General features: G+C 53.5%; 4 protein-coding genes across 5 annotated transcripts; 1 reads left to right on the top strand and 3 right to left on the bottom strand.

The window, feature by feature from the left end:
- Window positions 1-450: 450 nt before the first annotated feature.
- On the bottom strand, window positions 451-3,405 carry AAFC00_005459 (uncharacterized protein; the record flags this gene model as incomplete). Its single annotated transcript, XM_069345244.1, has 2 exons — window positions 451-1,674; window positions 1,750-3,405. 2 exons carry the CDS (start codon window positions 3,403-3,405, stop codon window positions 451-453), a joined length of 2,880 nt encoding a protein of 959 aa, XP_069203073.1.
- A 1,865-nt stretch (window positions 3,406-5,270) lies between these two features.
- On the bottom strand, window positions 5,271-8,463 carry AAFC00_005458 (uncharacterized protein; the record flags this gene model as incomplete). The annotated part of the gene is made up of 4 exons (XM_069345243.1): window positions 5,271-7,703; window positions 7,771-7,987; window positions 8,089-8,186; window positions 8,281-8,463. The coding sequence occupies 4 exons, from the start codon at window positions 8,461-8,463 to the stop codon at window positions 5,271-5,273; spliced, it is 2,931 nt and encodes a 976-aa protein (XP_069203072.1).
- Window positions 8,464-9,088: 625 nt separating this feature from the next.
- AAFC00_005457 (uncharacterized protein) lies at window positions 9,089-10,740 on the top strand (the record flags this gene model as incomplete). 2 transcript variants are annotated; one of them, XM_069348245.1, is made up of 2 exons in its annotated part: window positions 9,089-9,425; window positions 9,488-10,740. In XM_069348245.1, the coding sequence occupies 2 exons, from the start codon at window positions 9,089-9,091 to the stop codon at window positions 10,738-10,740; spliced, it is 1,590 nt and encodes a 529-aa protein (XP_069203071.1). The 2 variants fall into 2 exon arrangements, with proteins under 2 accessions (XP_069203071.1, XP_069203070.1); XM_069345242.1 differs by having other exon boundaries at window positions 9,134-9,425.
- A 261-nt stretch (window positions 10,741-11,001) lies between these two features.
- On the bottom strand, window positions 11,002-12,980 carry AAFC00_005456 (uncharacterized protein; the record flags this gene model as incomplete). Its single annotated transcript, XM_069345241.1, has 5 exons — window positions 11,002-11,302; window positions 11,385-12,115; window positions 12,170-12,684; window positions 12,739-12,801; window positions 12,854-12,980. 5 exons carry the CDS (start codon window positions 12,978-12,980, stop codon window positions 11,002-11,004), a joined length of 1,737 nt encoding a protein of 578 aa, XP_069203069.1.
- Window positions 12,981-13,380: the final 400 nt, after the last annotated feature.

Genomic DNA, 13,380 nt, shown 5'->3' with positions numbered 1-13,380 from the left:
CTGCCATCGCTGCCCGATCCCGTGAAGTGATCTGATGTCGCTTCGTTACTCATTTGTGGTTCATTGACCCAAGTGTGGTATCGATATAGTAGAGAGTAAAAAGACAAATCCTGCCTAGTGTTGTGAATCGTGTCCGGACGCCGCTTTTTCGAGAACACCTCTATTCTTCTCTGGTAGTAGAACGAAATCGAAAAGCAAAGAAATGACGCCGAGAGGATGGAGTCCCCGAGTGACCTCTCGGGAAAGATGTCTTGAATCGTGATAATCTGCGGTCATGTGCGTCCTATGCTTGTTGCGAACATAGCGATGACTTTGTTTGTGTCAAGGAGATGAAAGCCAATAAGTTGTCATTTGAGTAGGTGCGAGGAGAGTATTGCTTCGTGTGTCGGTCGAAAAGAGAAAATCGGACTTTTGTTCTAAAAGGTAGTACGGCTCCTTGTTTCGTCTCGGCTAAAACCCAGTCACCCCATACCCTTGCTGCTGTTGCTGGCCTTGTTGGCGCTGGTCCTGCTGATCCTGCTGGAACTGCTGGTGCTGTCGTTGCTGTGGAGCGGAATTCGCCGTGGCGATCTCGGCTTCCCATCCCGCAATCCCATTCATGATTGACTGGAACTCTGCGTCTGTCATACTACTCAGATCCGACACATTCAATGCAGCACCTCCACCACCCGTACCAGCTAGTGTGGTTTTGGGCCCCGTTGCTGTGGCCGTGGGAGAAATGGAATCATCAAGGCGTGATTCTGGGGGACGGAACTCGTATTTCCTCCCCGCAAATACATCCACGCCATAAATCATGTTGCCGTCTACTCGTCCTGATGGTCCTTGGCGAGCGCTGTTGTAGTTGTCTGCAGTGGTGCCACTTCCCGGACTTGTGCCCGTTGAAAAATCAAACAGCTCGCTGTCGCTGTATGTCATGTTTTGATCAAAGTCGGGCACACCAGCTAGAATGCCAGTGTTGAAGCTCCCTTTCTTTTGGCTCTTGTTGTGTTGGAAAGGGTCGTCTATAGTCAGGGAAGGAGGACTGATTGAGCTTATGGACGAGACGCGACCCGAGCTACTGTCTGCACGGAGAGATGGTGGTGTAGGGCCATTGCTTGCTCCACTGCCGTTCATGTCCGTTTCTATAGATATAGCGTGTGGACTTCGGTCCATGGATGGGGACTTGTTCCGTACAGGCATGCTTCCGGAAGTGTAGAAGGTTGTAGTTGCATCTGTTGCTGTTGCTGTTGGATTACGAGTGTCGAGTTTCCTTGTCGTAAAATGGACAGTGGGTTGCGCGTCCCGTTGCTGCTGTTGCTGCTGTTGCTGCTCTATATTCGCCTCGTTCATGGAGGTCGAAGAATGCATGGCCACACCGTTGTTGCCAAAGACTGCCAGATTATGATCGCCGTTGGGCATCACCCACTCCGTCATACAACCGCCACGTGGTGTTACACTATTGTTGGCTACGGTTGAAGAGAGATCTCGCATGTCGTGCAAGCCAGCCATCTCAAGATCAACGTCTAATTGAACGAGGAAAGACTCTGCGAGTGGATTTCTCTTCTTCGTTGCATGCATGGCCGACAGCAAAAGGAACAGGGACGATCTGATGTTCCCGTCTCGAGGTCGTGATTTTATGTATTGCACAAAGACTCGAGAGGCAACATACAGGCAGAAACAAGTGAACGGATTCATCTACACAAACACAAAGAGTTAGCAACACCCCTCGAGAAAAAGGCAAACTGGGCTGATTCGGGGCTTTTGACTTACCCCTGACATGTCTTGGTGCGAGGTGAGTCGCATAATGTTTGCAATCTCGATTGCTGCCGTGATACACCGCATCTTGCTCTCGGCCGAGATCTTGAGCAAGGCTCGGTGCTTCTCAGCCTTGAAAATTGCGGCTTGGTGTAGACATATGGTCGCCGTGTGCAGGCACATGTTCATGTAGACGACGTTGGGGTTGTTGAGGCCTATGGGAAGCCTGAGAGCATCCGGAGCGGCGAGGGATATGTGCAGAATGATGTCGTCGAGAGCTCTATGTCTTGCCCAGAATGCTCCGTTGGGACTATCGTCGTCATTATTGGGACCAGAACGATGAAGGTGCAGCAGATTGCGTCCAAAGAGACAGCACAGCACAGACACACCGCCTAGCGGAGACAACTTGGCGGCGCCGCCAGGCCTGAGAGCTTCTTCGAGCGAGATCGAGGTTTCTTTGTTGCCAGTCTCGTAGGCGTGGTCGCTGGATGGTAGATGTGTCATGACGTCGGCTTCCTCGAAAGCCATGGGCCATCCCGTGCCCATACTGGCAGCTCTGTCTTCTTGGAAACAACACCAGTATGTCCGTCGGCGTTCCTCTGTCTCGATCCAGTCCTTTGCGGGAGGCAAGCATTGCTTGACATCCAGTGCGGCGCCATCGACACGATGCAGCCCGAGCATGAGCGCCAGTCTGGCCGCACGGCCGGTACTCGACCAAGCTCGAGGAAACATGAGATACTTGAATTCGTACGAGGATATCAGCAACAGAGCCTGCACATGGGCGATATCGACAATGCCCTCTCCCTGGCCACGCATTTCGTCGCGCTCGAAGTAATAACGAGCCCTGTCGTAGTAATGGCGATGGACGGTCGCGTATCTGTCCGACACGGATCCGGCCAGAGCCCATAGGATGTACTGAAGAGTCACGGGAGGGCGCAGAGTGGACAAAGAGTTGGCCATGGCCATGAGGAATCTCGGACGATGGATCACAGGCATTGTCGGGTGCACTTTTTGAAAGTACAAATGACTCAATTCCTCGACACACTCGGGTAGAGGCAGAGGTTCCTCGACGTCGAGTCCTATCATGCTGCCCCAAGTCTCCTGGTAAGAGGTCGAGGTCGCTGGCTTGTCTTGCAGATTGGTCATGATGCTGGAAAGGTTGTTGGCGGGATCGGTCATGAGATCTGTCAATCCGGGCGTCCATTGCAGACTGTCGTCGGCGATTCCGATATCCATCTCGCTCGCATCCCCGAAGTAGTCGCCCTGCACCTGGACTGATGTGTTCAGTGACGTCGAGGCCGAGGCAGATGCGGGCTCGTTTCTTTCTAGAGGCACCGTGTCCTGTGTCTTCAGCATCGTCTCGACCTGCGCCAGTCGTGCCTCGAGCGCCTTGACATAACCTCTTTTGGGTCCGCTCTTCTTCCTGATCTCATCGTAGACGCATTCGTGAGACAAGCGAGCGCAAGTCGCGCACGCGGGTTTAGCTCCGTCGCACTTGAGTTTCCGCTTCCGGCACAACACACAGGCCATGCGCTTCGATTTGGGCTGTTGTTCATTCGGGGCGATGGTGTTGGTAGGTTGACGCGACAGATCATTGAAGTAGTTGTCGCCAGGCGATTGAGAGTCCGAGTGCGAATGCCCGCTGTCGTTGGAGCCTGTGCGGGCCGCCATCGCTGCTTGCTACTTTAGTCACTAGACGTGGGCATGCAAGAGCGATTGACGAAAGAGAGAAAGGGAGGTGATGATGGTGGAGTTGGTAATCGCAGTAAGCCGATGGTATGCGGGGGGTCCGTACTGATGCACAGTGGTCCAGAGGGCTTTCAATGTAAAGTATTGGCCAGTTCAGGTCCAAGATTGGAGCAGAGTAGAGGAATCGAGTGCTTTGGATTTGGAAGGAGCAGATGATGGGGAAGAAAGAGAAGAACGATAGGGTAAGAGAGAGAGAGAGAGAAAGAGAGGAAGGAAGAGAGACAGAGAGAAGGACTAGACAAAACGCCCAAGTAGTGATGTGTGATGATCAGAAACGCAGATGATGAAGAGGAGCAGCTCATCAGTGCCTTCTGCCAGCTACGGTACGAGGGCAGCTACTGTAAGGCTACCGTATATAAACACGGCCAGGGTAAGGTAAAGGGCAGCGGTAGGTACCTTGCTGTACTCTGTACAATTGCAGTAGTGATTACTGTAGGTCTGTCTGCATGCAAAAGTTGGGTATCTCTGACTTACAACTCACTCAATAACTCACACACTAAGCAGATCAGGAAACGAGTTCCCCACTAAAGCAAGTTAGTCCATACGGATCCTTTCTCTTCTTCTTCTAATCCTCCAGTAGAAAGCAAGCGAGAAGCCACTCTGACAACGGGGCCAAAGCAGGCACCCAAGGCAGACACATTAATGCGCGTCTCCAAAACTCTGGCTTTGGAAGAGTGGGCGGCGAGGGAAGGAGTCAGCCAACCACTCCGGCCCAGCTTTCTATTGGCTACAGACGCTGGAGTCCCCGAACGCCAGAGACACCGATGTACCTGTGTACTCGACCTGCACTAAACCTCAAGGTACCTCAACAAGTGCCCCTTGTGGTACTTGTACACAACGTGCGTTGTCTGTGCTCCGTGAATCCTTCGACCAGGTGCAGCCGCAGCAGCAGCCAGAGGTCCGGTCCAGAGTCGAGGGTCGACAGTCGAGGAATCCGCTCCGCTTGCCCGCCGATCGTTGGCTTCATTCGACTACAAATCCGGTCCCAATCGGCTTTAGACCCAAACAAGGGCGAACCGTAGGGCGTGAGGCGGGGCTTGCAGTAGTTTCGCTTTGCGATAATGCTTATTGGGGCATGTTTGCCCAAGGGTTTCAGCCTTAAGGACATCTCTGAGATCGGGACTATAGCCTGTTCACCGAGCAGGGGAAACCCTCTGGGGCCTCTGGGGAAAAAAAAGGCATCGTCGAGTTGGAGTCGCAGCTATACAGTACCTACCCACGCCCTAACCACCCAATCTATCCTGCAGGATTATGTCTGTCGGTTTGTTGCTTATCATACAAGCTACTGATATAGCGTTGGAAGGCAAGTAATAAGCGTCGAGAGGGGGCTCGAGACAGCATGTGAGAACACCACCCTCGACGGTTGGGTAAGGTAGGTGGTCGAATAGTCTACTTCACCGCACGATACTACCTTGCCGTTACGTGCCTTGCTCAACTCTACTTGTACCTTATCCTGAGGTACCTTAGGTACCATATTCAACCCTAGTGATACGATAGCAGGTCGAGATTACCATCAGAGTCAAAAAGGCAAGCGCAAATTACAGTGGAGATAATCGAGTCGAATGGCGAAACCATCGCGTTGGATGGATTGCCTTGACTTCGTTGAAGATGTATACGTGTGTGTTTCTTTATCGATCATCCATCATCAACCGTCTATTCCCTGCCGTACCCTATTCCGTCGGTGCTCCAATGCTACATACATGCAACATCGTGCCCGCTGCTCTTTCTTGCTTTCCGGGATGATGTGACTGAAACCGCGTCGGACGACCAAGCCTGTCGCCAGTCGGCTAGACGCGCTTGAGAAAAACATCGGCAGGGTTGGGCGGCGACGACAGGCGTCCCGGAGGCAACTTCTTCACCGGCACACTGCCGGCGCCAAACTCAGTCTCCACGCCAGCGATGCCTCCTCCCTCGACAACCTCGCCATGGCCAGACGACTGAATCTCCGAGCTTCGGCCATGATCCGCATGATGCACACCCTCAGCGGTCGTCCATTTGTCGTTGTTCGGCAAGGAAGGGAAGCCGACGCCAGGGTCAGAAAGTCCGAGGTGTCCTTTCGACTCGTCGGGCACAATTGCCGATGTCTTTGACGGTTGACCCTGAGCGCCAGACAGGGGGTCCGCGCTGCCAGACGAACCGGCGGGGACCTGTGCGTGAGAAGGGGCCTTACCAAGACCGGAAGAGCTTGCAGGTCGCGCAAAGGACGCGGGAGACGGTGACATTCTGATGCCTGGGGGAATGGGACCGACAGAGTCACGCGACGCTGGGCGAGGAGTATCGTGTTTCTGCGGTATCACGGGAGTGTTTCCAGTCGGCAACGGAGGGATGGGCGAGCTGTGCATCGGTGCCGCACTAGGCGAGGGGCGAAGGGCATTCGAGGCGATCTGGCCGTGAGGGGTGTGAGCGTGCCCATGGGGCTGCTGCTGCGAATTCGAAGGAGTGCCGTAGAAAGAAGCATGCTGCTGACCGGCGTGGCCAGGAGACGAGGAAGGCAGTTTCGTGGGCGAATGTCCCGCCGCTTGCTGGTATTGCTGAGGACGACTGGGAGGTGGGAAGGAGGTGTTTGGACTGTACGTCAGTGGTTGAGCAATACGGTGTTGCTGGTCAGGCGTCATTGCGGAGCTGTTACGCGACAGAGGCCTCACGTTCGAATCGTGACCAGTGCTGGGCCGCGAGTGTGCCTTCTGTGGAGACGGAGGACCCATGTGACTGGCCGGCGTGCCCTGATGTCCATTCAGCAGGTAAGGCTGGTGAAGATGAGGCATGTTGGCCGACGAGATCGCACTCGCGTGGGCGTGCTGGTGCAGTTGAAAAGGAGGCGGCGAGGCAGCATGGCCATTCGCCGCGTGACGAGACAGAGGTGGCGGCGGCGAGCTGCCCTGGTTGGCCGACAAAGGTCTCGGAGGAGGTGGCAGTGCGGAACCCTGCCATGCCAGCTGTGGAATCCCGACGGGCTCAGGACCATGAGGATGATAGCCAGGTGGTCCGGGAGACTGACCCTGAGGGGAGAGGGCGGGGCCATCCATGAGGTGATGGGGGCGGGCGGAGCCAGGACGCGGCGAGAGAGCAGGAGCGACGGCATCGGTGTGTCGCTGGGGCGTGGCGCTGCCGGCAAGCTGAGCTCTCTCAAGCTGCGGAGAACTGGAGGCTCCCATCCGCAGACGCAGTGGAGGTATCTTGGGCTTCTTGGCTTCATCTTCCTTCTTGACGCAGTCGTTGCACACAAAGTGGAAGTCTTCGCGCTCGGCGTCTTCCTCACGGATGTTGTGGCACTTGGAGTGCTGCCAGATGTTGCACCTGTCGCAGGCGATGCTGTGAGTGCCGTCGTCGAGATTCTCGCCGTGCATGCCGCACACGGAGCAGTCGAAGACCCACTGATCCTCCTCCTCGGCAAGTCTGTCGAGCTCCATCTGTCGTCTCTCCATCTCCATTTTGAGTGCGCGGCCGGAGATGCGCGAGTCGCCGTTCTCGATGCTCTTTGAGTTCTCCTCGAGCCGCTTAAGCTCTTCCTCATGCAGGATACGTTTGACCTCGCGCTCCCTGAGTCGTTGCTCGCGCGTCTGCATGCGAGACTCGCGGGCCTGCTCCATCTTGGCTTGCTTCTCCTGCTCCTTCTTGGCCATGGCCAGCTCTGCGCGACGTGCCCTCTCGGCCGCTTCTTCCTCTTCCTTTTGCTTGAGCATCTCTTGCCGGCCCGCGATTCTACTCGAGCGCTTGGCCGTAGCCATCTTCTGCAGATTCTCCAGTTCTCTCTGCTTCTTGAGAGCCTTCTGGCGCTGTTTTTCCGCCCTCTGCTCCATGATGGGCATGATCTGCTCTTGTATGCGAGTGCGCAACACTTTCTCGTCGGCGTCGGTGGATCGTCTGAGTGTTTCGAGGAAGTTCTGGTAGTCCTCGAGGGTGATGGCGAGGCACTCCCACTTCATACCGCCAAAGTCATCGTCGTCGGCATCGTCATTTGTCTTGTCGCCATGTCCATTGGTATCCTGCATGTCGACATCTTGGTCTTCCTCTTGCTCGTCTTCGCTCTCGTGTAGCAGCTTCTGTCGCTTGCTTGAACGCGTGCCGCGAGAGCGTCTCGCCTTCGATTTGGGTTTAGGCTTGGCCTTTGCCTTCTTCGGAGTGGGTGGTAGAGGAGCATTGGTGCGGCGGTAGAGGCGATCGTCGTCCAGGACAAAGTAGGCGCGCTCATCGCGATCCCATCCGAGCTCTTCGATGCGCTGGGGACACAAGGGAGGTTAGCAAATCCAGGAGAGCGGGAGAATGGCAGAGCAGAGGAAGGCTTACCCAGCTGGTCTGGTCCCTTTCCGTCTGTTCAGGCATCTGTTGGCGGATACGGTCGGCATTGCCCAGCGTCCACACGGACAATTGGTGCAAGATGCGGACTTTGGTGAAGACGTCAGAATCGAGGAATCTGCGAGGCTCTTCTTCTTCTCCGAAAGGGTTGCGTGAGGGTGCCTTGGCCATGTACTGTCTGCGTGTGTATTCGTCAAACAGCTCCATGCTGGGTGCAGGTTAATTAGTCAGCGATCGTGCACGTCAGACGGTCCGATGTAAGGAAAGAGCGATGTGGACTTCTTTGTTCGCTGGGTTGGGCAGACGTACGTGAGGCCGCGGTGAGACGAGACATATTTCAGGAGCGACAGCGCGACTTCCTGTAGCCGCGTTGAGGGTTCAGGCCTCAGGCATTCCATCTCAAACTCCTATAATCGAGACCTCAATCATCAGTATCGGATCCTCTAGATCTCTCGGCAAGACATTACTACTGCTACAACTACTTTTGAAAGCTAAACTCACATCCATGTCAAAGTCCTCGTCGACCTTGACCACTCTGCCAAAGAGGAAGAGATACTGCATGAAAGCGCCAAACTGCCACATGCTGCGCAGCTTCGTCAATGTAGGGTTGTCCTGTGGTATCTCGACAGCGACCACACTGCTGTCCAGATCGGCTTCTTGCCGACCGCGTTTACGTGCGGGCATCGCTAAGTCGTGGAGCGCCCCCCTGGCGCGTGGCTGGCGATTGATGTAATGTTGCTTTGTGGAACAAGGCAGCAGAGGGAAAGAAGGAAAGACACAAAGATGTAGATGAGGTCTCTGTGTTTTGGTTATGGAGGCAAACAAGAATGAGCTATATTATTAGTGTACTGTATGAATCGTTGGAGAATGTAGCAGCAGCTGGGGATAAATTGCAATTAACTACGAGGTTAAACCAAAGCAATGCGCGTTTCCGATCACCGCAGAGTCGCGATAGAAGCGGCTAATCTTCGGATCTGGATCTCTCACTCTTTCCCTCATTCTCACCACATAATTACCTTACCTCCGTACAGAGCGCAGCATCTCCTGTCCTGCCGTCTCCATCTGATCGGCTCGGCCCGTCCTCCGCAGCTCTGACGCCCTCCAGCTTCCCTCTAGGCAAAGTCAGGCAGGGGCGGACGCACTGTTGGAGACTGTCTTGGTACAGGTCTTAACGCCGTAGTCTCCGCATATCAGACCATCTGGAAAATCAGTCCGATATCAAGCATTCTACTTTCACTCCCAAGGGCCATCATGAATCCCCTCGATTCTGGACAGCTTTCTTGACAGGTTTTCCATGACAAGGTAGAAGATGAGCTCTTGCACTCCCATCAGTGAAAGTCCAAGCGTGGAAGAAATGCAGCTCTTTGCTGCACAAACCCAGGACGACCATACAGATGGCAATGTGCACTCGAAACCCTCGAGTAGGCTCTACAGGAAGTTGTACATCTCTCATGCACTCTCCACTTGGAACAGCCGAGTCTTCGAATTCGGCGCTGTCCTGTTCCTGTCAACCATCTTCCCTGGAACACTGCTGCCTGCCTCGGTCTACGCTCTTTCCAGATCTGCGTCCGTGGTCCTCTTCTCTGGCTTGGTAGGGAGCTTTATCGATCATGGAGAGCGTATGTATGTTGTTCGTGTCTCAATTAGTATGTTTCCTCAGTCTGTACGCTTCTGACCACCCTCCTTATCGCCCTACTGACCAGAACAGTCGGACAGAGGATTGCAACCGCCTTGTCTTGTACGCTGTTATGGTTCATGTCTCTACCTGACCACCTGTCTACTTCGCTTACTGTCATCTCCTTGACTATACTCTCCGTTCTTGCATGTATCGAAAAGTTGTCTTCACTTATGAACACCATATCCATCGAGAGAGATTGGGTCGTCATTATCGCCCAGAGAAACGAAGAGGTTTTGCAGCAGCTTAATGCTCAAATGCGACGCATAGACTTGTTCTGTAAGCTGGTCGGTCCCCTAGCCATCGCTATTGTCGATGGCTTTTCTACCAGAATCGCAATCACTGTGACATTCACTATGACGTGTCTGTCCATTGGAGTGGAGTACTTTGCAATTGCGAACGTCTACGACGGTGTACCTGCTTTGTCAGAACGTAACCCGTCGACTGTTACAGCGTCAAGGCAAGCCACCTCTTTCGTCAACATACTTGTCAAGCAGTGTCACAGCACCATCAGTGGTCTCCATCTCTACATTCACCACGCCGCCTTCTTGCCTTCTCTATCTTTATCATTACTATACCTCACGGTTCTATCCTTCGGAGGCCAGTTCGTGACCTATCTCCTCGCCCTTGGCTTCACCTCGGCCACCATTGGCCTCCTGCGCACTCTGTCCACCGTCCTCGAGCTGTCTGCGACCTGGCTAGGGCCAATGGTCATGCAAAGAATCGGTCCTGTCCGCAGTGGCATCTGGTTCTTGAACTGGCAGCTGATCATGGTCTGTTTATCAGTCCTATCTCTCTGGCTCACCAAATTGAACCAGACATGGACGATCGTACTCCTCTTGACCGGCATAATCCTCAGCCGCACCGGCCTCTGGGGATTCGATCTTTCCACCCAACTGATTATCCAGGACTCCGTGCAAGCTGATCAGCGGGGCGCCTTCTCCGCCATCGAAGCTAGTGTCCAGAGCGTTTTTGAGCTCCTCTCGTTCGCCTCTACCGTGGTTTTTGCGAAGCCCGGCCAGTTCAAGTATCCTGCTGCCATAAGTGGTACGGCTGTCGCTACTGCAGGTATCCTGTATGCTTGCTTTGTCAGGTGCCGTCGAGGTCACTTATTCCATGCTTCCGACTGTGTCAAAGGACGAGGCTCGAGCGGTAAGCGGGATGGCTGGCTCATGATGAGACGCCCACAGCAATGGCAGCAGGTTCCGCAGAGTGAGGTGAGGGATGGTGATTTCGACAACAATAGCAACGGCAATCAGAGAGCCGATGTGGATGAAGAGGTCTGATGTATACCTTTCGAGCCGTTCATATCACCTGGTCACTGGCCAAAAAGATGCAGGAAGTGTGTTCGTCACATGTCCCGAAAAGCAAGAAAGGAGAAGGTATGCCGGGCGTACTGCTCTCCTTTTGAAATGTCTAACACAACGCCAACGAGGATTCCCCCCTACCTCTACGCCAGTCAATACTTCATGAGCCGACAACTTCCGACCTGAAGAAACTTCAAGCAAGCCTTTTATACTACGCTTTTTTTCCTACACCGAAGAAAGCTAAGCCTTCGCATTTGCCTTTGTTGCACTGGCCGCTAGCGTCCTTAGCGCAACAGGCGCATCATCCCAAGGCAGGTATACCTCCACCAGTCTTAACTTCTCCGCTTCGACAAAGCTTTCGTCTGCGACGAGATCGCACCAGTCCTGTCTGGTGTGCACGCGACGACTGCTGTAGTCTTCGTCGGTGGCGCCAAAATCAATGGCAAGATTGCAATGATTCCAAGGCTGGATGTTGTTGTACGCAGCTCGCATACCGTGGATCATCCGCTCTATTGTGAAGCCATTGTTGCAAATCACAAATCTGAGAGAAGAGTACAAAATTAGTGGTTTTCGCTTCGAGGGGCAGGTCCCGGGGGAGGGCTCAAGTGGGGCGAGGGACTTACATGATGGGGTTCAGTTTCTGTCGCACCATTGTGCTGAGTTCCTGTGCACCTAGCTGGAAACTTCCGTCGCCTACAAATAGAATCGTTCGTCTCGACTTCTTGTCTGACGTATCGCGTGCCGCCAAGCTGGCTCCCTGTGCCGCGCCCACGGAATAGCCAATGCTGCTCCATAGCATCTGGTTGATCGCTGTGACGCCTTTGGGGAATGATGTGCTCCACATTCCGAAGGTCGAAGTGCCCGTCTCGGTGAGCAAGATGTCATTTTCCCGGAGGAAAGACCCTACTTGTGGCCATAACCACTTGTGTGAGAGCTCAGCGCTAGGATCAGAATCTTCTTCCTCTGCTGCTGAAGTGACGGAATCGATTTTCGGAGACCTCGATAGAACCACCTCGTGCAGTCGACTAGTCAGCTCTTGAAGGATCCACTTCATATGCACACCAAGATAGTCACGGTCCATCACGCGTGCGGAGATGCTGTGCAACTCGATCGTGTTGTCACGTCGGAGATTGCTCGAGAATCCTGCGGTATTGATGTCGCAGAGCATGGCGCCAATATTAAGAACCAGATCTGCAGACTCGACGTAGTCACGCACTGTAGCGGGGACCGATGCTGCTCCTGCATAAACACCGCAATAATTTGGCAGGCTCTCATCTACCGAGCTTTTGCCCATGGGACTGACGAAAGTGGGTAGAGAGGACGTTTGGACTAGATTGTCGACTTCATCCAACAACTAGACCCAATATGTCAGTGGCATATACAACCATGATAAGCGATAAGCTCGAACCTTTTGTCGCGATGCACAGGCATCGACCAAGATCACAGGCGACTTAGCCACCGAGAGTGCTTTTAGGATACTATCCACGATTTCAGTCTGCTGCTTAGCCTCGTTCGCTGGGAGATTGAGATCAATGGGCTTCGAAAGCGGACTGGCATCGATAACGCTCTCCACCATGTCCACCGGTAGCGAGATGTAGACAGGTCTGCGCTGAAGGTAGCATTGTTTGATCACGTCATCAATTTTTGGTGCAACCAGCTCTGGCTCTTCCAGTATCGCCATTGCACACGAAATGTGCCGATTCATCTCCTGGAATATACTGAAGTCACCTGTACCCAGGGTGTGATGAAGGAGAGCCTTTGATCTTTGAGCTCGTCTGTGAGGAGCGCCCACGATGTGCACTATGGGGGCAAACTCTGCGTACGCCCCTGCGATGGCGTTTGTTGCCGACAACTCTCCTACACCGAAGGTCGTCATCATTGCTGCGATGCCATTGATACGGGCATATCCGTCAGCAGCATAACCTAACAGTTGTCAGATCTCAATGAAAAGCTAGATGTCTGGTAAACATTACATACCTGCGTTAAGCTCATTCACATTGCCAACCCAGTTCAGTCCACATTCCGAAAGATAGTCGAGAGCTTGCAGGTGTCAGTCTTTTATGGTAGAATATAATGAACGAGACAAACGAACCGACTAAGTTGAAGTCTCCAGGCACTCCATGAACTGAACGAACTCCAACTTCGTGTAGTCGGCGGTAGATGTACTCTACGACTTTGACAGTACCCGCCGCAGTTGGCGTGGGAGTTTCGATCAACATCTTTGTCTGGTAAAATTCGAGTAGACGAGTATGATAAGGTGGAGTTTGATGGCACTCTGGCTCGCAAAGTTGGTGAGAAGAGTCAGGCAAGACAGTCAAGTGCGCTCATATATGTACGAATCCTCAATCATATCACCACACCTGGTAACCGGTCCGTCTCCGTGTCATCAGCACTAGATAGAAGCTAGATCCTGAAACGCGATGCTCAGCATCGTCAAAGACCTTCTCATTAGGCTGTACGTATTTTGAAATAATGATCGGGTGAGCATCCGACCTCCTTCAAGAAAATGAGTGGGGACGGACACGGCCCGTATCCGTGTCCGCTATAACCGTGATGCTACAGTGTACGGTAACATTGCGATTCAGCGACTCTAATAGTCAATAAGATCACGCCTTGAGC

This window comes from Neodothiora populina (genome assembly GCF_041146345.1).
Source record: "Neodothiora populina strain CPC 39397 chromosome Unknown canker_contig_5, whole genome shotgun sequence".
NCBI classification, from domain to species: Eukaryota; Fungi; Ascomycota; class Dothideomycetes; order Dothideales; family Dothioraceae; genus Neodothiora; species Neodothiora populina.
This window is presented reverse-complemented; position numbering and strand designations above follow the sequence as displayed.